General features: G+C 41.9%; 1 protein-coding gene across 1 annotated transcript in view; it reads left to right on the top strand.

Annotated features, from left to right (window-relative positions):
• The window catches only part of LOC123763745 (pickpocket protein 28-like), a 206,111-nt gene that overhangs the window by 65,826 nt on the left and 112,785 nt on the right, over nt 1–27,500 (top strand). The window contains exons 4-6 of the mRNA XM_069304242.1: nt 1,885–2,009; nt 3,757–3,875; nt 14,327–14,556. Of these exons, the coding sequence (XP_069160343.1) occupies nt 1,885–2,009; nt 3,757–3,875; nt 14,327–14,556 (474 nt within the window). The remainder of the gene's footprint in view (nt 1–1,884; nt 2,010–3,756; nt 3,876–14,326; nt 14,557–27,500) is intronic.

Raw genomic sequence — 27,500 nt, 5'->3', positions numbered from 1 at the left:
TACCCATTGTTTCGTGTTCTGTCTTGTGTTGATGAATTTAATACCCTATTAATACCACCTCACCCCATCCACCTCACTCAAATGTAGATATAAACAAATCAGAGATGTGTAAGTTCTATTCAGTTGTGTATGTGTAAACTAAAGTCTTTGAAAATGTAATAAGTTTTACGAAACGAGCTCAAGTGTCGCGTCAGACTAGAAATTAGAATGAATTTTGGAGAATTGATTTTTGAATTACCACCAACAGTGAAAAGGAATGTACGAAAGATCGAGAAAATTCGTGTTAGAATTATTAATCTTACTTTTTCGGTCATATTTAATAATATATATATATATATATATATATATATATATATATATATATATATATATATATATATATATATATATATATATATATATATATATATATATATATATATATGTCGTACCTAGTAGCCAGAACGCACTTCTCAGCCTACTATGCAAGGCCCGATTTGCCTAATAAGCCAAGTTTTCATGAATTAATTGTTTTTCGACTACCTAACCTACCTAACCTAACCTAACCTAACATTTTCGGCTACCTAACCTAACCTAACCTAACATTTTCGGCTACCTAACCTAACCTAACCTATAAAGATAGGTTAGGTTAGGTTAGGTAGGGTTGGTTAGGTTCGGTCATATATCTACGTTAATTTTAACTCCAATAATAAAAAATTTACCTCATACATAATGAAATGGGCAGCTTTATCATTTCATAAGAAAAAAATTAGAGAAAATATATTAATTCAGGAAAACTTGGCTTATTAGGCAAATCGGGCCTTGCATAGTAGGCTGAGAAGTACATTCTGGCTACTAGGAACGACATATATATATATATATATATATATATATATATATATATATATATATATATATATATATATATATATATATATATATATATATATATATATATATATATATATATATATATATATATGTCGTACCTAATAGCCAGAACGCACTTCTCAGCCTACTATTCAAGGCCCGATTTGCCTAATAAGCCAAGTTTTCATGAATTAATGTTTTTTCGTCTACCTAACCTACCTAACCTAACCTAACCTAGCTTTTTTTGGCTACCTAACCTAACCTTACCTATAAATATAGGTTAGGTTAGGTTAGGTAGGGTTGGTTAGGTTCGGTCATATATCTACGTTAATTTTAACTCCAATAAAAAAAATTGACCTCATACATAGAGAAAAGGGGTTGCTTTATCATTTCATAAGAAAAAAATTATAGTAAATATATTAATTCAGGAAAACTTGGCTTATTAGGCAAATCGGGCCTTGAATAGTAGGCTGAGAAGTGAGTTCTGGCTACTAGGTACGACATATATATATATATATATATATATATATATATATATATATATATATATATATATATATATATATATATCCAGTTTTTTGAAGGAACTGGGTTCTAGGCTCATTGAAACAACAAGGGACCCAAGAGCTGCAAGCTTTCTTTTCCAGCGCCTCAGTGTGGCGATACAGAGGGGAAATGCGCACTGCATCCAGGGTTCCTGCCCGCCATCTGAGGAGCTGGAGGAACTCGACAACCTATGATAACCATCTTTGTAACCCATATGTAACTCCTTTTTTGTAACAAAGTTCAAATAAAGTAAATATATATGTGTACATACAAAAGAATGGGGGTGGTAGGAGAAGCTAATATTAGTGTTCAGTGAGAAGCCACAAGGTCTCCTCTGAATACTTTTTATTTTCTTCTCCGAGGCTATGGGTCTCGACATTGGCACCAGAGGTGGTACCCTCACAAACTAATATATATATATATATATATATATATATATATATATATATATATATATATATATATATGGTATGCTGTCAATCATTCCAGAGCGCCCACCGGTGTGAGGACCTGATCCTTTTCTGCCTGTGGAGCGGTACTGAGGACTGCAGGAAGCTTTTCACTCAGGTCTCCACCAGCAATGGATTCTGCTGCGTCTTTAACCAGAACACCAGGTAATGGCAGTGTGCAAGGAGCTGGAAAACTGACCTTCTGACTGACTTGACTCTTAAAACTACCTGGCAAGGTAGAAGGTTAGAAGACCTCCTAACTTTGTCCATGTCAATAGACACCGAGCAACACCCTTCATCGACACACTAGCTGCAGCCTCTCTTCTCCGTCGAGATGTAACAACAGATTTATTATATATATATATATATATATATATATATATATATATATATATATGTCGTACCTAGTAGCCAGAACGCACTTCTCAGCCTACTATGCAAGGCCCGATTTTCCTAATAAGCCAAGTTTTCATGAATTAATGTTTTTTCGACTACCTAACCTAACTTTTTCGGCTACCTAACCTAACCTAACCTAACATTTTCGGCTACCTAACCTAACGTAACCTATAAAGATAGGTTAGGTTAGGTTAGGTAGGGTTGGTTAGGTTCGGTCATATATCTACGTTAATTTTAACTCCAATAAATTTTTTTTTACCTCATACGTAATGAAATAGGTAGCTTTATCATTTCATAAGAAAAAAATTTGAGAAAATATATTAATTCATGAAAACTTGGCTTATTAGGCAAAAAGGCCTTGCATAGTAGGCTGAGAAGTGCGTTCTGGGTACTAGGTACGACATATATATATATATATATATATATATATATATATATATATATATATATATATATATATATATATATATATATATATATATATATACACACTGCACACTCCTAGATGCTCCTCTTGGAAGGAATGCCATCGACGGGGTCCTTGGTAAGAAGATCACTGACCTGAAGAGGATGAACGAGAGGATTGAAGACATCGATGCTCATGATGCACTTTACCTCATCACCAGATGCTTGTCCCTTCCCAGGCTGACCTACTTTCTAAGATGTTCGCCATCTTTCAACAATATTAAATTAGAAGAGTACGACAGCTTGCTGAAATCAACACTAGAAAAAGCCCTCAATCTTTCTCTCAGCGACTTACAGTGGAAACAGGCCTCCCTTCCTGTCAGACTCGGGGGCCTTGGCGTGTGCACAGCAACACAAATTGCTGTACCAGCGTTCCTGTCCTCTTCAGTGGGGTCTGACAACTTGGTGAAGGAAATCCTACCTGAGCACCTAGTTCAACAGGCAGGGGTACATGATCCCAGCTTCACAGACTGCACAACCAAATGGGTCTCTCTCACAGGACCAGCACCCCAACCACCGCCTTCTGAAGCCCATAAGCAATCTAGCTGGGATCGCCCCATTGCCGACCAAGAAGCTGCGACTTTGCTAGAAGCTGCGACAACACCATATGACACTGCCCGACTTAGAGCTGTAGCAGCTCCCCATGCAGGTGATTTCCTATTAGCAACCCAATGTCAGCAACCGGCACCCGTCTCTCACCGCAGGCCCTCCGAATTGCCGTGGCTCTCCACCTCGCTGCCCCAATCCACACCGAATACAGGTGTATTTGCGGCGAGGCAGAGGCCGACAGATATGGACGGCATGGCCTTCTCTGCCAAAGGACAGGAGGATGGCATGCAAGACACGGCGAGGGCAATGACATTATTAAGAGAAGCCTTACCACAGCCGGTTGTCCAGCAGAGAGAGAGCCCCGTTACCTAATGTCCCGCAACTCTGATGAGCCTGTCAGTCGCCCAGACGGAATCACGGTGAACCCCTGGAAGAATGGTAGACAGTTGGTGTGGGACTACACTTGCGTTTCAACTTTAGCCAATACCTATGTTGACTTCAGTGCTACACAAGCAGGAGGAGCTGCCAATCACCGGGAAGCGGCCAAGACACGTAAATACAGGGACCTTGAACACCACTACAATTTTGTCCCCATTGCCTCAGAGACACTTGGTGCCTGGGGTAAAAGTGCTGCTAGCTTTTTGAAGGAGTTGGGGGCTAAGCTAATAGAAACAACTAGAGACCCTAGAGCTGCCAGTTTTCTTTTTCAGCGCCTTAGTGTGTCAATCCAGAGAGGAAATGCTCACTGCATCCATGGTTCCTGCCGCCATCTGAGGAGCTGGAAGAGCTGTACAACTTGTGACAAGCAGCCTTGCACCCTGCATGTAATCAATATTGTAACTTTTTTGTGTAATGACATTTTCAAATAAAGTTAGATAAATATACACACATACCAAAAGAATAGGGATGGTAGGAGAAGAAAATATCAAAGTGTTCAGTGAGGATCCACAAGGTCTTCTCTGAGTACTCTTTATTTTCTTCTCCGAGGCTATGGGTCCCTACACTTGCACCAGAGGTGGTACCCCTTCTATATATATATATATATATATATATATATATATATATATATATATATATATATATATATATATATATATATATATATATATATATATATGTCGTACCTAGTAGCCAGAACTCACTTCTCAGCCTACTATTCAAGGCCCGATTTGCCTAATAAGCCAAGTTTTCCTGAATTAATATATTTACTATAATTTTTTTCTTATGAAATGATAAAGCAACCCTTTTCTCTATGTATTAGGTCAATTTTTTTTTATTGGAGTTAAAATTAACGTAGATATATGACCGAACCTAACCAACCCTACCTAACCTAACCTAACCTATATTTATAGGTAAGGTTAGGTTAGGTAGCCCAAAAAAGCTAGGTTAGGTTAGGTTAGGTAGGTTAGGTAGACGAAAAAACATTAATTCATGAAAACTTGGCTTATTAGGCAAATCGGGCCTTGAATAGTAGGCTGAGAAGTGCGTTCTGGCTATTAGGTACGACATATATATATATATATATATATATATATATATATATATATATATATATATATATATATATATATATATATATATATATATATATATATATATATATATATATATATATATATATATATGTCGTACCTAGTAGCCAGAACTCACTTCTCAGCCTACAATGCAAGGCCCGATTTGCCTAATAAGCCAAGTTTTCATGAATTAATTGTTTTTCGACTACCGAACCTACCTAACCTAACCTAACCTAAATTTTTCGGCTACATAACCCAACCTAACCTATAGAGATAGGTTAGGTTAGGTTAGGTAGGGTTGGTTAGGTTCGGTCATATATCTACGTTAATTTTAACTCCAATGAAAAAAAATTGACCTCATACATAATGAAATGGGTAGCTTTATCATTTCATAAGAAAAAATTTAGAGAAAATATATTAATTCATGAAAACTTGGCTTATTAGGCAAATCGGGCCATGTATAGTAGGCTGAGAAGTGAGTTCTGGCTACTAGGTACGACATATATATATATATATATATATATATATATATATATATATATATATATATATATATATATATATATATATATATATATATGTCGTACCTCGTAGCCAGAACGCCCTTCTCAGCCTATTATGCAAGGCCCGATTTGCCTAATAAGCCAAGTTTCCCGGAATTAATATATTTTCTCTAATTTTTTTCTTATGAAATGATAAAGCTACCCATTTCATTATGTATGAGGTCAATTTTTTTCTATTGGAGTTAAAATTAACGTAGATATATGACCGAACCTAACCAACCCTACCTAACCTAACCTAACCTATCTTTATAGGTTAGGTTAGGTTAGGTAGCCGAAAATGTTAGGTTAGGTTAGGTTAGGTAGGTCAGGTAGTCGAAAAACAATTAATTCATGAAAACTTGGCTTATTAGGCAAATCAGGCCTTGCATAGTAGGCTGACAAGTGCGTTCACAGTTTCGATCAGTTTGTTGACCTTTGCTTTTAATTCGGCTGTAGTGTCCTTCGTTACCCTTTGGAACTTAGTTTGGTCAGAGAGTATGATGTTCATTTTCGCCAGATATTCGTCTTTTTTAAGAATGACATATATTGGCGACTTGTCACCTCTCCTGACAACTATCTCCTTGTTCTCACGAACTTTTACTTTTTCGGTCATATTTAATAATATATGTCTACAGGAAAGACTGCTACCAAAATATACTAATATATATATATATATATATATATATTTATATGTCGTACCTAGTAGCCAGAACGCACGTGTCAGCCTACTATGCAAGGCCCGATTTGCCTAATAAGCCAAGTTTTCATGAATTAATTGTTTTTCGACTACCTAACCTACCTAACCTAACCTAACCTAACTTTTTCGGCTACCTAACCTAACCTAACCTATAAAGATAGGTTAGGTTAGGATAGGTAGGGTTGGTTAGATTCGGTCGTATATCTTCGTTAATTTTAACTCCAATAAAAAATATTGAGCTCATACATAATTAAATGGGTAGCTTTATCATTTCATAAGAAAAAAATTAGAGAAAATATATTATTTCAAGAAAACTTGGCTTATTAGGCAAATCGGGCCTTGCATAGTAGGCTGAGAAGTGCGTTCTGGCTACTAGGTACGACATATATATATATATATGTCGTACCTAGTAGCCAGAACTCACTTCTATGCCTACTATGCAAGGCCCGATTTGCCTAATAAGCCAAGTTTTCATGAATTAATTGTTTTTCGACTACCTAACCTACCTAACCTAACCTAACCTAACGTTTTCGGCTACCTAACCTAACCTAACTTATAAGGATAGGTTAGGTTAGGTTAGGTAGGGTTGGTTAGGTTCGGTCATACATCTTCGTTAATTTTAACTCCAATAAAAAAATATTGACCTCATACATAATGAAATGGGTAGCTTTATCATTTCATAAGAAAAAAATTAGAGAAAATATATTAATTCAGGAAAACTTGGCTTATTAGGCAAATCGGGCCTTGCATAGTAGGCTGAGAAGTGCGTTCTGGCTACTATATATATATATATATATATATATATATATATATATATATATATATATATATATATATATATATATATATATATATATATATATATATATATATATGTCGTACCTAATAGCCAGAACGCACTTCTCAGCCTACTATGCAAGGCCCGATTTGCCTAATAAGCCAAGTTTTCCTGAATTAATATATTTTCTCTAATTTTTTTCTTATGAAATGATAAAGCTACCCATTTCATTATGTATGAGGTCAATTTTGTTTTATTGTAGTTAAAATTAACGTAGATATATGACCGAACCTAACCAACCCTACCTAACCTAACCTAACCTATTTTTAAAGGTTAGGTTGGGTTAGGTAACCGAAAAAGGTAGGTTAGGTTAGGTTAGGTAGGTTAGGTCGTCGAAAAAACATTAATTCATGAAAACTTGGCTTATTAGGCAAATTGGGCCTTGCATAGTAGCCTGAGAAGTGCGTTCTGGCTACTAGGTACGACATATATATATATATATATATATATATATATATATATATATATATATATATATATATATATGTATATATATATTAGTATATTTTGGTAGCAGTCTTTCCTGTAGACATATATTATTAAATATGACCGAAAAAGTAAAAGTTCGTGAGAACAAGGAGATAGTTGTCAGGAGAGGTGACAAGTCGCCAATATATGTCATTCTTAAAAAAGACGAATATCTGGCGAAAATGAACATCATACTCTCTGACCAAACTAAGTTCCAAAGGGTAACGAAGGACACTACAGCCGAATTAAAAGCAAAGGTCAACAAACTGATCGAAACTGTGAACGCCAAGAAATCCGGACTCCACCTGCCAAAGATCATTGGGGAATATAAACCTGGATATGCATATGGAAATGTCAAGACACACAAGCCTGGAAACCCACTTCGGCCAATCATTAGCCAGATACCCACACCCACGTACAGACTGGCGAAGCGACTCAACGGCCTGCTGACTCCTTATGTTCCTTGCGCCTTCAGCCTGAAGTCTCCAAAGGAATTTGTTGACTTACTGCGGGGCACACGGGCCACAGGGATAAGAGCCTCGTTGGACGTAGAATCGCTGTTTACCAACGTACCTGTGGACGAGACAATCGGAATGATAGCCGACAGAGTGTATCGTGATCCAGCCTGTACTCCTCTTGACATACCAGAAAATATTCTGAGGAAACTACTCCAAGTTTGTACTAAAGAGGCACCCTTCTTGAGCCCGGATGGGCACATGTATAAGCAAGTAGATGGGGTCGCCATGGGTTCTCCCCTAGGTGTCCTGTTTGCAAACTTCTACATGGGTACCATTGAGCAAAAATTCTTAGTCGACATGAACTTGAAACCGGCCATATACTGCAGGTATGTTGACGACATTTTTACACAGGTACCTGATGTCAGACATCTGCAGGAGCTGAAGGAGGCATTTGAGCAGAGTTCCGTGCTGCGTTTCACTTACGAGATGGAAAAGGATGGGAAGCTGCCCTTTCTAGATGTAACAGTCATGGAAAAGGGCGGAGGTTTCCACACTGCAGTCAACACTAAGGAAACAAACATAGGAATGTGCCTAAATGCCAACAGCGACTGCCCAGATAGGTACAAGAGGAGTGTTGTTAATGCATATGTCGACCGTGCTCTCAGCCACAGCTCAGAATGGAAGCAAGTCGACGAAGAACTCTGTAGGGTAAGGCAGGACCTAGTCAATAACGGCTTCTCCAATGGTTTCGTCGAAGACATCATAAGAAGGAAAGTGAAAAGCCATGCAACCTCTGAAGAGACAACTAACACAACACCTATACCCCCTATTAGACTATTTTACAGGAACTTCTTTTCCACAGCTCATAAAACGGAGGAAAGGGTCCTGAAAGATATTGTTAATAGAAACGTTATCCCTACAGACAAAAATCAGAGGATACAACTGACGATTTACTATAAAACCAGAAAAACGGCCAGCCTACTCATGAGAAACTCTCCAGACACAAAACAGAACGCTTTAAAAGAGACTAACGTCGTCTATGCCTTCAAATGCCCTCTTGGGGACTGTAAGCTCCAAAAAACCCAGTATATAGGCAAGACAACAACATCTCTTTCTAGGCGTTTAACGATGCATAAGCAACAAGGCTCCATTAAGGAATATATAATCTCTTCCCACAACCAAACCATCGCCAGAGAAATCCTAGTAAACAACACAGAAATCATCGATAGATACAGCGATAGCAGGCGGCTTGACGTTTGCGAGGCACTACACATCAAGAAGTCAACACCAGCAATCAACAGCCAATTATTGCACAACTATATTCTACCCACCTGAAGACTCCGCTCCAATATAGAAGCATCAAGAAATATGGACCAATAGGCTTTCTACAAACACTTCTATTCAATATCCATTGTTTCGTGTTCTGTCTTGTGTTGATGAAATTAATACCCTATTAATATCACCTCTTGTTCTGTCTTGTGTTGATGAAATTAATACCCTATTAATGCCACATCTTGTTCTGTCTTGTGTTAATGCCACATCACCCCTTCCACCTCACTCAAATGTAGATATAAAATCGGAGATGCGTAAGTTCTATTCAGTTGTGTATTTGTGAACTAAAGTCTTTGAAAATGTAATAAGTTTTACGAAATGCGCTCGTGTCGCGTCAGACAAGAAATAAAAATGAATTTTGGAGAATTGATTTTTGATTTACCTCCAACAGTGAAAAGAAATGTACGAAAGATTGAGAAAATTCGTGTTAGAATTATTAATCTTACTTTTTCGGTCATATTTAATAATATATATATATATATATATATATATATATATATATATATATATATATATATATATATATATATATATATATATATATATATATATATATATATATATATATATATATATGTATATATATTTTATTAAATATGACCGAAAAAGTAAGATTAATAATTCTAACACGAATTTTCTCAATCTTTCGTACATTATGCTTCACTGTTGGAGGTAAATCAAAAATCACTTCTCCAAAATTCATTTTTGGAGAAATGAACCAAACCATCGCCAGAGAAATCCTAGTAAACAACACAGAAATCATCGATAGATACAGCGATAGCAGGCGGCTCGACGTTTGCGAGGCACTACACATCAAGAAGTCAACACCAGCAATCAACAGCCAATTATTGCACAACTATATTCTACCCACCTCAAGACTCCGCTCCAATATAGAAGCATCAAGAAATATGGACCAATAGGCTTTCTACAAACACTTCTATTCAATATCCATTGTTTCGTGTTCTGTCTTGTGTTGATACTTTTAATACCCTATTAATATCCTCTAATGCCACATCATCCTTCCCACCTTACTCAAATGTAATGCCACATCACCCTTCCCACCTCACTCAAATGTAGATATAAAATCAGGGAAACGCAAGTTCTAATCAGTTGTGTATTTGTGAAGTCTTTGAAAATGTAATAAGTTTTACGAAACGCGCCCGTGTCGCGTCAGACTAGAAATAAAAATGAATTTTGGAGAAGTGATTTTTGATTTACCTCCAACAGTGAAGCATAATGTACGAAAGATTGAGAAAATTCGTGTTAGAATTATTAATCTTACTTTTTCGGTCATATTTAATAAAATATGTCTACAGGAAAGACTGCTACCAAAATATACATATGTATATATATATATATATATATATATATATATATATATATATATATATATGTTACTGACCCGAATCCAGCGTCCGAGCCTGGAGCAGTGACGACCGCGCCATCTGTGGGTCAGCTCCCGAAAACCCCTCCAAATGGACGACGACACCTGGTGAGGACGAGGTGTACTGGCCACGAGGGCCAGTTTCCGGTCCTGTTCAGCTCACAACACAGCCGCTGCTGACCTCTGGTGAGGTGGTGCTCAGACGACAACGCCATCTATGGAGTGGATAGGTGGGCGTTTGGGTCTGAGCCCGTAAGTGAGGTGCTTTAGTGTGTCCCTGTTATTGATGACGTGTCTGCTTACAGATTCGACCTGGGACTGCTGTAAGGGAAGTTGAGTCAGTCTACCCAAGGCAGCCGTCTCGTCACCAAGTGTTTGCTGCAGCAGCTGTGAGTTGCCTCCCGGATGAACACTGTGGTGTTACCCTGCCTGTGAAGCGGCAGTTGAAGGATTGTCATACCCGGGACTGACTGGTGGAGACGCTTGACCACTGGGGTATTGTGGAAAGGAGAGTGATCTGTGGTATCACACGAGGCTCCTGACTAGGGTGCTACCCTAGTATCGCTCGTGGAGTGGCCTAACCAGCGTGGCTGATTCGGAACCTGCCAGCTATCTGCTGGACCTGTGGTTGACGGCCTCCACGGCGGTGCCCCCAGTGGAACTGTGTTTTGGCTGGCCTGTGGCCGTGGTAGACTCAAGCTTCTAAAGGATTCGTCGTGAGGCCACGAGAGCACCGAGAGCCTGGCACCGTGAAGAGCAGGAGTCTTCAGAAGAAGACGACAGTGTATATAATAGTGTTTATACCCCCCCCCCCGTGTAATCTTCTTATATATATTTATTGGTGAAGGTATTAATTATAATATTAAGTTTTTGCCTTTCTTTCCCTTCCCCTTTTAATTTACTTGCGTTACGGATCACATCCCTTGAAAGCCACTACTGGCTTGGGGCGGATACCCTTCCTCTAACGACATCAGAGTAAGAACCCAGTTGCGACCCGAGAGGGCCGTAACATAATTGGCATCCCAGCGGGATCCATCCCCTTGTCGAGTATGTTTGACAGGGGTGGTGAAGTGGCATAATCCCTGTAAATAATTCCCCCTGTGTGTGACGATTAGGACGTTATACGTCCTGTGCGGTGCTCAGAGTGACTAAGTGCAATATTGTGAAATGCGGTGCTCGGTGTGATTCAGTGCAATATTGTAGAGCGAAGTGCTCTCTGTGATTAAGTGCAATATTGTGTAGTGCGGTGCTCAGTGATTAAGTGCAATATTGTAGAGCGAGGTGTTCGCAGTGATTAGGTGCAATTTTGTGTAGTGCGGTGCCCGAAGTAATTACGTGCAATATTAGCAAGTGCAGTGTTTGGTGCGATAAAGTGCAATATTGACGTAGAACAGTGCTCGGTGCGTTAAGTGCTAACGTGAAAGCGGTGTGTTAAGTGCTAAGTGTTCCATCTGTGACAATGGCAGAAAAAGCTACCATCGATGATCTGGACGATGTTCAGACTTTTCTGAACAGAGAGGACTGTCTTACCAGATTAAAATATCTGAGCAAACCGGAACTTGTACTAGTCAGTGCCTACCTGGAGATAAAGATCCATGCCAGTGATTCCCGTGTGGAGATCTTGTCCAAGGTTCACCGGCATTTGAAGGCAGAGAAACAGGAAGGCGAGACTCCTAGTATAAAGGAAGGTGAGGAAATAGCTTCCACTGACAAGGAAGGTAAGAGCAGTGATGTCGAAAGTGATGAAAGTGAACTAAATATAAGTGCACTTACCGTGAAAATGCGTGAACTAGAGATCCATCGTGAAATAGAATGGAAAAAGCTAGAAATCGCTAAAGAGAGAGAAGAGAAAGCGAGAGAGAGAGAAGATAAGAAATTAGAAATGGAAAAAGAGAGACAAGAAATGGAAAGAGAGAGATTGGGAAAAGAATTAGAGATGAGGCGTTTAGAATTAGAAGAAAGGAAAGCGGAAAGAGAAAGAGAAGAGAAACGAGAAAAAGAAAGAGAAAAGCGAGAAAGGGAAGAGAAACAGCGAGAGAGAGAAGAAAAAGAAAGACAGAGACAACATAAACTAGAAGTATTGCGGTTAGGCGGCAGTCGGAGGCAAACAACGGACACCAGTAGCTTCGATCCAGTAAGGAACATCAAAATGGTCCCAAAATTCAACAAGAGGGAAGTCTCGAAGTTCTTCGCAGCCTTCGAGAAAGTCGCTGCCTCTTTGGAGTGGCCAAGGGAGAATTGGGCCATCATGATACAGTCAGTCTTGACTGGGAAGGCCCAAATCGCCTACTCCACGTTATCCCTTGACGACTCTGGCGATTATGACAAGGTGAAGAAAGTGGTGCTCATGGCTTACCAGTTGGTACCTGAGGCTTACAGGCAGAAGTTCAGGAACCTGAAAAAGACCTCGGAGCACACTTTCACCGAATTCGCCACTATCAAGGAGCGACTTTTCCAAGAATGGTGTACCTCTCGGAAGGTGGAGACCAAAGAAGACCTCGAGCAGCTCGTCCTGTTAGAGGACTTCAAGGATTGTTTGTCTGGAGACCTGAAGACGTACTTAGAGGAGCAGCAGGTAGAGACCTTGAGTGCGGCAGCCACTATGGCTGAGGAATACATCCTGACTCATAGGCCGTCTGCTAAGTACGTCCCGAGGAATTACCAACGCCGGTTTGACAAACCTCATGACGAAGAGGAGACTCCCGTCCCACGAAGCGCTAAGAAGACGCCCCCAAGTAGCCCTCGAAGGACTAGTCCTAGCAGTCCGAAACACCTGAGTCCGAGAAGGAACGGGATGTGCTGGACTTGTGGGCAGAAAGGGCATGTAGCTGCTATATGCCGAGGCAGAAGAGGTAACGGCGCTCGTAGGGAGGTGATGTTGATGAGCTGTGTGGCACCACCAGCGGGAAGCCAGTCTACTACTACTCAGGAAGAACCCAGATTGTTCGCCCCTCACACTTCAAGCGGGTATGTATCGAGTGATCATACTGGTAAATCAGTTGTAGTGCTCAGAGATAGTGGAGCAGCCCAGTCCCTGATCGTGAGAAGCTCGTTACCCGAGGGAGTAAGTGTGGACGGGAGACAACAGGTTGTCCTGGTTGGGTTTCCTAGGACGCAGTATATCGCCCCCTTAGTGCCGGTACATCTCGACTCGCCTTACTTCAGCGGCACATGTGCGTTGGCAGTAGTCGATACCCTCCCTGTAGCTGGGATTGACGTGGTACTAGCCAACGACTTGGTGACAGGTTGGAGCAACAATCATCCCAGGGTCGCGGACGAGTCAGCTAGAACAGCAAGGTTTGAGGTAACGGCAGGCAGTGGTAATATCCAGGTAAAAACAGACCCGGATTTAAACATGTTTAATTTGTCCTCTCACCCGCAGATCGACAGTATTCTAGCAGAGACTCCTGATTCTTCTCCCGACAAGGAACATGCGGTTAGGGAGGCAGAAGCAACTGAGCAAGAAGAGAGGCCTCGTGTGCAAACACCCACGAATACCCCAGAGTCTGGAGCGAAGGCGGATGAGTACTTGCGGTATGGCAAAGTACCACGTTCATTGAACCGGCCAGAGATTCCCCAGACGTCAGAGGTATGTGAGGTATGTGCGAAGGTTCTAGAGCCCTCTTCGGTCCAAACCAGGCTAATGGATGTAGCCTGCTATGGACATTACAAGCTCAGAAAGCTTATCCCTCAGTTTACCAAATGTTTCCTACCGGTATTTTGTTTGATTCTTGTGTGTGTTCTCAGTAAGGACCAGTGGACGACCCGACAGATGATGGCTCCCTTGAACATCGTGAAGAGATCCCAGGGATTAGAGATTTGCACTGCGAGTGTTGCAGTTGAAGGAGGGACCTGGAAAGTGATGGTAGATTCAGGAGGTACGACAGATGATAATATGAGTGACTGTTTCCGACAGATTGACACCCCCCGTGTGATTGCTGAGCCTGGATTCAGCGTTATGCGGAATGTTGGTCGACCGGACGGCGGCAGAGCGACGATGGCAGATGCCATCTTCGGTGTGCAAGCAGCCCTGTTGGAACTAGGTGTGAGCCTAGTAGAGGCGTATGCAGTAAGTATTGACTTACCCACTGTCGCTATCACTCTGAATTATCAGACCCCTGTATTCCAGGTTCCCGTCTCCCTGAAGGACCACTGGAACGGTACCAGAAATGCAGTTTGTAACCAGCCATCATCGGTGCCACGACACAGGGAAGTGTCGAGTCACCCCAGATCGTGTCGATACCAATCCTTACTCGAGAGATGTGAGAATATGCCCCTGCTTGACATCGCAGTGGAGATGTGGAAAGTTGCAACGGGCAAGCCATTGCCTACTATCTTCAAGTTTCATCTGTGCCAGAGTTGCCCAGTAGAACAGTTCTGTGGACAAGACAGCCTCATCACTCCAGTTCATAGTGTACGTGAGTCTGTGTGGAGTTGTATCCACGTACTAATTTGGTTTGTTTTTTCTTTTATAGAACCCCAAACCAAATTCTTTTTGGTGGGGAGGTGTTACAAACCCGAATCCAGCGTCCGAGCCTGGAGCAGTGACGACCGCGCCATCTGTGGGTCAGCTCCCGAAAACCCCTCCAAATGGACGACGACACCTGGTGAGGACGAGGTGTACTGGCCACGAGGGCCAGTTTCCGGTTCTGTTCAGCTCACAACACAGCCGCTGCTGACCTCTGGTGAGGTGGTGCTCAGACGACAACGCCATCTATGGAGTGGATAGGTGGGCGTTTGGGTCTGAGCCCATAAGTGAGGTGCTTTAGTGTGTCCCTGTTATTGATGACGTGTCTGCTTACAGAGTCGACCTGGGACTGCTGTAAGGGAAGTTGAGTCAGTCTACCCAAGGCAGCCGTCTCGTCACCAAGTGTTTGCTGCAGCAGCTGTGAGTCGCCTCCCGGATGAACACTGTGGTGTTACCCTGCCTGTGAAGCGGCAGTTGAAGGATTGTCATACCCGGGACTTACTGGTGGAGACGCTTGACCACTGGGGTATTGTGGAAAGGAGAGTGATCTGTGGTATCACATGAGGCTCCTGACTAGGGTGCTACCCTAGTATCGCTCGTGGAGTGGCCTAACCAGCATGGCTGATTTGGAACCTGCCAGCTATCTGCTGGACCTGTGGTTGACGGCCTCCACGGCGGTGCCCCCATTGAAACTGTGTTTTGGCTGGCCTGTGGCCGGGGTAGACTCAAGCTTCTCGAAGGATTCGTCGTGAGGCCACGAGAGCATCGAGAGCCTGGCAACGTGAAGAGCAAGAGTCTTCAGAAGAAGACGACAGTGTATATAATAGTGTTTATACCCCCCCCCCCCGTGTAATCTTCTTATATATATTTATTAGTGAAGGTATTAATTATAATATTAAGTTTTTGCCTTTCTTTCCCTTTCCCTTTTAATTTACTTGCGTTACGGATCACATTCCTTGAAAGCCACTACTGGCTTGGGGCCGGATACCCTTAATCTAACGACATCAGAGTAAGAACCCAGTTGCGACCCAAGAGGGCCGTAACAATATATATATATATATATATATATATATATATATATATATATATGTCGTACCTAGTAGCCAGAACGCACTTCTCAGCCTACTATGCATGGCCCGATTTGCCTAATAAGCCAAGTTTTCATGAATTAATTGTTTTTCGACTACCTAACCTACCTAACCTAACTTTTTCGGCTACCTAACCTAACCTATAAAGATAGGTTAGGTTAGGTTAGGTAAGGTTGGTTAGGTTCGGTCATATATTTACGTTAATTTTAACTCCAATAAAAAAAAAAATGACCTCATACATAATGAAATGCGTAGCTCTATCATTTTATATGAAAAAAATTAGAGAAAATATATTAATTCAGGAAAACTTGGCTTATTAGGCAAATCGGGCCTTGAATAGTAGGCTGAGAAGTGCGTTCTGGCTATTAGGTACGACATATATATATATATATATATATATATATATATATATATATATATATATATATATATATATATATATATATATATATATGTCGTACCTAGTAGCCAGAACGCACTTCTCAGCCTACTATGCAAGGCCCGATTTGCCTAATAAGCCAAGTTTTCATGAATTAATTGTTTTTCGACTACCTAACCTACCTAACCTAACCTAACCTAACTTTTTCGGCTACCTAACCTAACCGAACCTATAAAGATAGCTTAGGTTAGGTTAGGTAGGGTTGGTTAGGTTCGGTCATATATCAACGTTAATTTTAACAGCAATAAAAAAAATTTACCTCATACATAATGAAATGGGTAGCTTTATCAATTCATAAGAAAAAATTTTGAGAAAATATATTAATTCAGGAAAACTTGGCTTATTAGGCAAATCAGGCCTTGCATAGTAGGCCAAAAAGTGCGTTCTGGCTACTAGGTACGACATATATATATATATATATATATATATATATATATATATATATATATATATATATATATATATATATATATATATATATATATATATATCTTTGGACAACATCCACCAGTGGGCCTCGAACCCAGAAAGCACAACTACCTTCCAGTAGCTGCCATATCTAGTACGCTTTAACCCACTACTCCATCAGACCCTACAAAAGAAGTAGAGACTTCGAGATATATATACACCTCAAATATCTCCACCTCCAAGTATAGGCTTATAGCATGGACACGAGTTCTCTCACATTGACAGTGGCTTGATGAAAAATGCAGAGTAACCTCACACTTGTCTAGTGCCCTCGGGAGGTGGAGATATTTGAGGTGTATATATATCTCGAAGTCTCTACTTCTTTTGTAGGGTCTGATGGTGTAATGGGTTAAAACGTACTAGTTATGGCAGCTACTGGAAGGTAGTTGTGCTTTCTGGGTTCGAGGCTCACTGGTGGGTGTTGTCCAAAGATTGTTAATCTTCACTTGTGGTTTATGCAAGTATAGGCTTTTATATATATATATATATATATATATATATATATATATATATATATATATATATATATATATATATATATATATATATATATATATATATATATATATATATATATATTAGTATATTAGTATATAAACCTGGATATGCGTATGGAAATGTCAAGACACACAAGCCTGGAAACCCACTTCGGCCAATCATTAGCCAGATACCCACACCCACGTACAGACTGGCAAAGCGACTCAACGGCCTGCTGACTCCTTATGTTCCTTGCGCTTTCAGCCTGAAGTCTCCAAAGGAATTTGTTGACTTACTGCGGGGCACACGGGCCACAGGGATAAGAGCCTCGTTGGACGTAGAATCGCTGTTTACCAACGTACCTGTGGACGAGACAATCGGGATGATAGCCGACAGAGTGTATCGTGATCCAGCCTGTACTCCTCTTGACATACCCGAAAATATCCTAAGGAAACTACTCCAAGCATGTACTAAAGAGGCACCCTTCTTGAGCCCGGATGGGCACATTTTATAAGCAAGTAGATGGGGTCGCCATGGGTTCTCCCCTAGGTGTCCTGTTTGCAAACTTCTACATGGGTACCATCGAGCAAAAAGTCTTAGTCGACATGAACTTGAAACTGGCCATATACTGCAGGTATGTTGACGACATTTTTACACAGGTACCTGATGTCAGACATTTGCAGGAGCTGAAGGAGGCATTTGAGCAGAGTTCCGTGCTGCGTTTCACTTACGAGATGGAAAAGGATGGGAAGCTGCCCTTTCTAGATGCAACAGTCATGGAAAAGAGCGGAGGTTTCCACACTGCAGTCTACACTAAGGAAACGAACATAGGAATGTGCCTAAATGCCAACAGCGACTGCCCAGACAGGTACAAGAGGAGTGTTGTTAATGCATATGTCGACCGTGCTCTAAGCCACAGCTCAGAATGGAAGCAAGTCGACGAAGAACTCTGTAGGGTAAGGCAGGTCCTAGTCAACAACGGCTTCTCCAATGGTTTCGTCGAAGACATCATAAGAAGGAAAGTGAAACGCCATGCAACCTCTGAAGAGACAACTAACACAACACCTATACCCCCCTATTAGACTATTTTACAGGAACTTCTTTTCCACAGCTCATAAAACGGAGGAAAGGGTCCTGAAAGATATTGTTAATAGAAACGTTATCCCTACAGACAAAAATCAGAGGATACAACTGACGATTTACTATAAAACCAGAAAAACGGCCAGCCTACTCATGAGAAACTCTCCAGACACAAAGCAGAACGCTTTAAAAGAGACCAACGTCGTCTATGCCTTCAAATGCCCACTTGGGGACTGTAAGCTCCAAAAAAACCAGTATATAGGCAAGACAACAACATCTCTTTCTAGGCGTTTAACGATGCATAAACAACAGGGCTCCATTAAGGAACATATAATCTCTTCCCACAACCAAACCATCGCCAGAGAAATCCTAGTAAACAACACAGAAATCATCGATAGATACAGGGATAGCAGGCGGCTTGACGTTTGCGAGGCACTACACATTAAGAAGTCAACACCAGCAATCAACAGCCAATTAATGCACAACTACATTCTACCCACCTCAAGACTCCGCTCCAATATAGAAGCATCAAGAAATATGGACCAATAGGCTTTCTACAATCACTTCCATTTCAATACCCATTGTTTCGTGTTCTGTCTTGTGTTGATGAAATTAATACCCTATTAATGCCACCTCTTGTTCTGTTTTGTGTTGATGAAATTAATACCCTATTAATGCCACCTCTTGTTCTGTCTTGTGTTGATGAAATTAATACCCTATTAATGCCACCTCACCCCATCCACCTCACTCAAATGTAGATGTAAACGAAACCAGGAGATGTGTAAGTTCTATTCAGTTGTGTATTTGTTATATATATATATATATATATATATATATATATATATATATATATATATATATATATATATATATATATATATATATATATAACCTACCTAACCTATAATATATAACCTACCTAACCTAACCTAACTTAACTTTTTCGGCTACCTAACCTAACCTAACCTAACTTTTTCGGCTACCTAACCTAACCTAACCTATAGAGATAGGTTAGGTTAGGTTAGGTAGGGTTGGTTAGGTTCGGTCATATATCTACGTTAATTTTAACTCCAATAAAAAAAAAAATGACCTCATACATAATGAAATGGGTAGCTTTATAATTTCATAAGAAAAAAATGAGAGAAAAAATATTATTTCAGGAAAACTTGGCTTATTAGGCAAATCGGGCCTTGCATAGCAGGCCGAGTACGACGTTCTAGCTACTAGGTACAACATATATATATATATATATATATATATATATATATATATATATATATATATATATATATATATATATATATATATATATAATATATATATATATATATATATATAATATATATATATATATATATATATATATATATATATATATATATATATATATATATAATGCACAGACTACCCTATTCCAGTAGCTGAAGTTTATAACTTTAAAAAAAAAAAAAAAAAAAAAAAGTTATAAACTTCAGCTACTGGAATAGGGTAGTCTCTGCATTAAGCATTTGGCACTGAGTTTTCCCATATAACAGGAACAGATGAAAGAGCATTAGAGGTCCCACACTATCTCATTGCCTGGGAGAGGATTGGAGTTCTGGTTGGTTAAATACCCCAGAATTCCTACCTCTCTTATGGCTTTGAAGTATGGTGTAGTGGATACAGCATGCAACTGCCACCTTGTTGGCCAGTGTTCGAGTCCCCTGGTGGGTTGAGTGTCTAAAAAGTTATATATATATATAGATATATATATATATATATATATATATATATATATATATATATATATATATATATATATATATATATACATATATATATATATGAAAAAGCTATGCCCAAGATAACCATCAAAGTGCTGCCGGGGGGGGGGGGGGGTGGTCAAATAGCTTTGGCTATCACCTCCTTATGTGATGTCACTGATGGTCAAGTGGTTTAAGGCACCGTGACACCAGTTGCAATGTGTTCCTGGCGGTGTGGGTTCGAGTCACTTTTGGGGTGTGGAGTTTTCATTTATATATTGTGACGGTAATCTCTTTCAAGAGAGATTGAGCCTGCTTTTCCCTACATAAAGTTACTTATATATATACAACACTAAGATGCTACCTTCAAGATACGTCTACCAGTAGCACAAAACGTTTTGACCAGGATGCAAACGTACCCTAAACTCCCCTCACTCTTCACTCCAACCTTGCCGGCTCGCCACCGTCGTCAAACAGCAAACTACCATTCCAGCCTGCCTGCTTCTGATTGGTGACCCGCCGACTGCACACCTGCACCTCAGCGCCCTCTACCTAGTCGATGTCTGGGCTTGAACCAACCATTGAAGTCAGAATATCCTTGTGCTCTCAATCTGTGAACAACCAACTGATATACGCTCTGTTTAATGGTGGAGGTTCTTAGCTAGCGCTATATTCTCAGCACCTGTTTATCCATTCTTTTGTCTTTATTTTATTTGTAGTGTAACGTCACCCTTGTTCTTAAATTTTATGTTATATTTTTTGACATGTTTGTTTGCACTGTACATAGCCAAGGAATTGTCTTATTCATAATTTTTAAAGTTTCATTGTTCATACTATGTGTTTTGCGTGTCTTCCCTTACTTTACCACAGACAACGGCCAAGCAGTCGACCTTTTTTTTTTTTTTTAATGTGATAGGCATTGACACCAGCCATTAGGAGGACTGCCGAACACCTACACTTCTACACGTTCCCGTCACATTTTTATGGAGGCCTGCCCTAGGAGCCTCACTCAGGTACTGATACTAGAACATCAATTTGTGGTAAGTGTACTTGGCTTTGATACAGTTGCTTTTCAATATTTTCATTACTTTTAATATTTATATGGTGCTGTGTATTTTGTGCTTTCCGAGGGTAGCATATTGTGAGTGTTGGATAACTGTGGATTACGTGGTGACTGGAGGCCTCAGTCATTCTCTTAATTGGTCATCCCTCCCTCACTGTTATTACTCGTGTATTCCACCTTTTTTGTCCCTAGGATATTTCTCACATTATGGCAGATCATCATTTTGGTACCCTGGTACTTTGATTTGTCTTCGGGCCACGCACTCTATCTTCTGCAATCCGACCGAAGGAGGATACAGAGGGCCATAGTTCCTCTAGCACGGACTACGTTGCTGAGTTGGGACCTCAGCAGCAGTTCTCGTCACCAGTTGACACTCGCACCCTAACACGTCGGTCAGAGATGATGATATTTACTTAGGTAGGGAATTAGCTTTCTTTTTTCAGAGCACAAAGATCGCTAATTCTGTAAGTATCTTATTTCATTTAGTGGGAAAACCCTTGCTTTTGTCCTATAGAGACTCAGCAAGGTATCCCTACATTCTTGGACTACCTTATTCACTTTTGAAACAATTAAAAGTTTCATTTGTTTTCGAAACTATCAGTTTCATTTATTTAGTAGGATTTTCTTGCCCTTATTCTCTTACATTGAGTACCGGGTACAAGATTTCCTGCGATTTTGATTGATTAATCATTTACCATACCAAAATTAACGTTCATTGTTAAATATTAAATTACCACAGGATAGTTACGAGTTGCCACGTCATCCTGTTACTGACACTTACCATATCGCAAGTATATTCATTGTACATTTATTTGCTATTTTTCACCATGTTTCGTCTTCAAGCATTTCGTAACGATCCAGCAAGTGAAGTAGGGAACTTTAGTCGTGCCAAGAGGACCGAATTACAAACTCTTGCACACGAGTATCAACTAGATGTTCTCCATGGAGCCAACAAAAATGACTTGCATAATTTAATCTTGGATTATCTCTTAGATGAAGGGAAGATAGACTCTGAAGCTCACGAAAACTATTATATTACAGATAAACATGCTCTGGCAGCTATGAAGCTAAAGCTCGAACTTGCAAAGCTAGAGCGGGAACAACAAAAAGAAGCTCTCCAGATGAGGGAACGAGAGGCTGCCCCAAGGAAAGAAGAACAAGAACGCGTGGCGGCCCTGGCGAAAGAAGCTCTACACCGAAAGAAGGAAGAGGCTGCCCTAAGGAAAGAAGAACAGGAACGCGAGGCGGCCCTAAGAGAAAGAGAGGCTGCCCTACTCCGTGAGCAGGAAAGAGAGCAGCTTGAAGCAAGAAAACGTGACCTGGAGATACAACGTGAGCACAGTAAACAGCTAGCTGATAGTGCTCTTGAATATCGTCGACAAGACCTCGCTTTGGAAACTACACACCACACTCAGCACCAACAAGCTACAGCTAGTCTTCCCGTAAGTTTCAATGTCTCCCATGCAAGTAAGTTAATGCCAGTAAGGTAAAGTGCGACTAGAACCGCGCGCACCAGCTGCCAGCTGGTCCTCCATGGAGTGCCAGCCGACAGGTGGCGCGCGGGTGTCTAGTCGCACAGGTTTTGGGGGAATTTCCCGGAAGTTTCGGACGCTCTCACCTGACAGGTGGCGCGCGTGTGTCTAGTCACACAGGCTTTTGGGGGAATTTCCCGGAAGTTTTGGCGTGTTGTGTTTGGGTATGTGGACAGGAAAGAGGGGAGGTCATGTTGGGCAGCTGACAGGTGGCGCGCGTCGCTCCCGTCCTCAAGTTTTTTGGGGGGAATTTCCCGGAAGTTATGGCGTGTGTCGGAGGTAATTGGAGCGCGCGGGTTTAGTCCTCGGGTGTTATGGTAAGTGGTCAGGAAAGATGAGAGTAAGTGGTAGAGTAAGTGATGGAGTAAGAAAATAGAAGGAAGATGGAGGAAGGAGTAAAAGAGTTGATCGTGAGTTAGTGTGTAGATGAGAGGAGAAGGCAGCACGGCCTGTTATGTTGTTTTGGGATGGGAGCTGGATGGAGTTTCCCCTTCGTCGGGAGAGAGTGCTCTGGGTCATTATGTGGTTAGACAAACCCATTGACTCCCCTACAGGAAGGTCTTAAGTGCTGTTTGTAAGAAATGCATGGAAAAGACACGGGACTGCACCTGGCTTTTTCTGTGTTCGGGTCAAGAAAGAGAGAAGTCACTCTCGTTGTGAGACTGCAGCGGGCCATTATGTGGTTAGACAAACCATTAACGTCCCCTACAGGAAGAGCTACGTGTACTCACCTAATTGTACTCACCTAATTGTGCTTGCGGGGGTTGAGCTCTGGCTCTTTGGTCCCGCCTCTCAACCGTCAATCAACTGGTGTACAGATTCCTGAGCCTATTGGGCTCTATCATATCTACATTTGAAACTGTGAATGGAGTCAGCCTCCACCACATCACTTCCTAATGCATTCCATTTGCTAACTACTCTGACACTGAAAAAGTTCTTTCTAACGTCTCTGTGGCTCATTTGGGTACTCAGCTTCCACCTGTGTCCCCTTGTTCGCGTCCCACCAGTGTTGAAAAGTTCATCCTTGTTTACCCGGTCGATTCCCCTGAGGATTTTGTAGGTTGTGATCATGTCCCCTCTTACTCTTCTGTCTTCCAGTGTCGTGAGGTGCATTTCCCGCAGCCTTTCCTCATAACTCATGCCTCTTAGTTCTGGGACTAGTCTAGTAGCATACCTTTGGACTTTTTCCAGCTTCGTCTTGTGCTTGACAAGGTACGGGCTCCATGCTGGGGCCGCATACTCCAGGATTGGTCTTACATATGTGGTGTACAAGATTCTGAATGATTCCTTACACAGGTTCCTGAACGCCGTTCTGATGTTAGCCAGCCTCGCATATGCCGCAGACGTTATTCTCTTTATGTGGGCTTCAGGAGACAGGTTTGGTGTGATATCAACTCCTAGATCTTTCTCTCTGTCTGTTTCATTAAGTACTTCATCTCCTATTCTGTATCCTGTGCCTGGCCTCCTGTTTCCACTGCCTAGTTTCATTACTTTGCATTTACTCGGGTTGAACCTCAACAGCCATTTGTTGGACCATTCACTCAGTCTATCCAGGTCATCTTGTAGCCTCCTACTATCATCCTCTGTTTCAATCCTCCTCATAATTTTTGCATCGTCGGCAAACATTGAGAGGAACGAATCTATACCCTCTGGGAGATCATTTACATATACCAGAAACAGTATAGGTCCAAGGACTGACCCCTGCGGGACTCCACTTGTGACGTCTCGCCAATCTGAGACCTCACCCCTCACACAGACTCGTTGTCTCCTGTTGCTTAGGTATTCCTCTATCCACCGGAGTACCTTCCCTCTCACTCCAGCCTGCATCTCCAACTTTCGCACTAGCCTCTTGTGTGGCACTGTATCAAAGGCTTTCTGACAATCCAAAAATATGCAGTCTGCCCACCCTTCTCTTTCTTGCCTTATTTTTGTTGCCTGGTCGTAGAATTCAAGTAACCCTGTGAGGCAGGACCTGCCATCCCTGAACCCATGTTGATGCTGTGTTACAAAGTTCCTTCGCTCCAGATGCTCCACTAGTTTTTTTCGCACAATCTTCTCCATCAGCTTGCATGGTATGCAGGTTAGGGACACTGGCCTGTAGTTCAGTGCCTCCTGTCTATCCCCTTTCTTGTATATCGGGACTACGTTAGCTGCTTTCCAAATATCTGGCAGTTCCCCTGTTGCCAGTGATTTGTTATACACTATGGAGAGTGGTAGGCTCAGTTCTCTTGCTCCTTCCTTTAGAACCCAAGGGGAGATTCCATCTGGGCCTATAGCCTTCGTCACGTCCAACTCTAGTAAACACTTCCTTACTTCCCCACTGGTAATCTCAAACTCTTCCAGTGGTTCCTGGTTAGCTATTCCCTCACTTACCTCTGGAATTTCTCCTTGTTCTAAGGTGAAGACCTCCTGGAATTTCTTATTCAATTCCTCACACACTTCCTTGTCATTTGTAGTGAATCCTTCCGCCCCTATCCTTAATCTCATAACCTGTTCCTTTACTGTTGTTTTTCTCCTAATGTGGCTATGCAACAATTTAGGCTGAGTCTTTGCCTTGCTTGCGATGTCATTTTCGTATTGTCTTTCTGCCTCTCTTCTCATCCTGACATATTCATTCCTGGCATTCTGGTATCTTTCTCTGCTCTCCAGTGTCCTGTTATTCCTATAGTTTCTCCATGCCCTTTTACTTTGCTGCTTAGCTAGCCTACATCTTTGATTAAACCATGGGTTTCTCATCTTCATTTCTCTGTTTTCCTTTTGGACTGGGACAAACTTGTTTGCTGCGTCCTTGCACTTCTGCGTGATGTAATCCATCATATCTTGGGCCGTCTTTCCCCTGAGCTCTGTTTCCCATGCTATATCTGTTAGGAATTTTCTTATCCCCTCATAGTTTCCCTTTCGGTATGCTAACCTTTTGGTTTCGGTATCCCTCCTCGAGTTCAATAACCCTTCTTCAATCAAGTACTCAAACACCAGTACACTGTGGTCGCTCATTCCTACTGGGTCCTCAAAACCGATTTCTCTTATGTCGGAGTCGTTCAGAGTGAAGACTAGGTCGAGTCTCGCTGGTTCGTCATTGCCTCTCATCCTTGTGGGTTCTCCGACATGCTGCGTTAAAAAGTTGCTTGTCACCACCTCCAATAGTTTGGCTCTCCACGTATCCTCGCCTCCATGCGGTTCCTTGTTCTCCCAGTCAATCTTTCCGTGATTGAAGTCGCCCATGATGAGCAGGTGGGATCTATTTCTACAGGCAGCAGAGGCTGCCCTCTCAATTATAGTGTTAACTGCCTTGTTGTTGTTTTCATACTCTTGACTGGGTCTCCTGTCATTTGGTGGAGGGTTGTATATTACTGCTACTACTATTCTTGGTCCTCCCATTGTTATGGTGCCTGCTATGTAGTCTCTGAACTCCTCACAGCCCGGGATGGCCATCTCCTTAAAACTCCATTCCCTTCTCATGAGTAGGGCCACTCCGCCTCCTCCTCTACCTTCCCTCTCTTTCCTTATTACTGTATACTCCTGGGGAAACACGGCATTCGTTATGATTCCAGAGAGTTTTGTTTCAGTGAGTCCGATTACATCTGGGTTAACTTCTTGTGCTCTTTCCCTTAGTTCACTTGTCTTGCTTATGATCCCATCTATGTTCGAGTACATCACCCTGAAACTGACTCTATTCTGCTTCTTTTCTGGGGGGGACCTTTGGGATCTGGGGTGAGTGGGAGCTGGGGGGACCTGGCACGGGGGGATTGGTGGAGGAGGGAGGGCTTGGGGTGGTGGGGGAGAGGGGGAGGGTACAGGGGGTGGGTAAGAGGGGGAGGGTACAGGGGGTGGATAAGAGGGGGAGGGTACAGGGGGTGGATAAGAGGGGGAGGGTACAGGGGGTGGGTAAGAGAGGGAGGGTTGGGGAAGCATGGGGGGAGGAGAGGCTGTGGGGGATAGGGGAGATGGGGGGGCTTGGGGGGAGAGAAAAGGGTGGAGGGCTTGGGGGGCGTGGGGGAAAAGGGAGGGCTGAGGTGGGTGAGGAAGAGGGGAGGGTTTAGGGGAGTGGGGGAGAGGGGAAGACTTAGGTGGGGTGGGGGAGAGTGGGGGGCTTAGGGGGGAGGGGGAGAAGGGAGGGCATGGGGGTGGGAGAGACGGGAAGGCATGTGGGAGAAGGGAGGGCATGGGGGATGGGGGGGAAGGGAGGTCCTGGGGAGAGGGGTGAGGGGAAGAAGGGGGGTGAGTGGGGGGAGGGGGGTGGGTGGGGGGAGGGTGCGCTAGGTGGGTACTTAGTGGGGGGCTGACAGGGGATGGGGCAGGTTGGGTGTCTGTTGGGTAGAATTTGGGGGTGGTGCCCCAATCCCTGTGGCTGTTGCACTGTTTGAGGAGGGTTCTCCACTTCCCTCTGGGATTGTAGGGTTCTGGGTTGTGGTACTCTGATTTCCTTCTCTCTCCCTGCGCTCCTTCCTCGCGTCTGCTGTCCGTATTCTCTCTTCCCTTGTCATATCCCTCTGCAGGAATATTTTCTTGAACTTCTCTACACCTTTTAGACAACACTTCCTTGCTAGCAGTTCCTCTTTCGCGATTTCGCTCATGAAAACCACCTTTATCATTCGGTCTCTGTCCTTGTTGTACTTTCCAAGCCTGAAAACCTTTTCAACATTTCGCTCAGCTCCC

This window comes from Procambarus clarkii, chromosome 52, assembly GCF_040958095.1.
Source record: "Procambarus clarkii isolate CNS0578487 chromosome 52, FALCON_Pclarkii_2.0, whole genome shotgun sequence".
Classification (NCBI taxonomy): Eukaryota; Metazoa; Arthropoda; class Malacostraca; order Decapoda; family Cambaridae; genus Procambarus; species Procambarus clarkii.
Note: the sequence above shows the minus strand (reverse complement) of the source record. Positions and strands in the feature narration are given on the sequence as shown.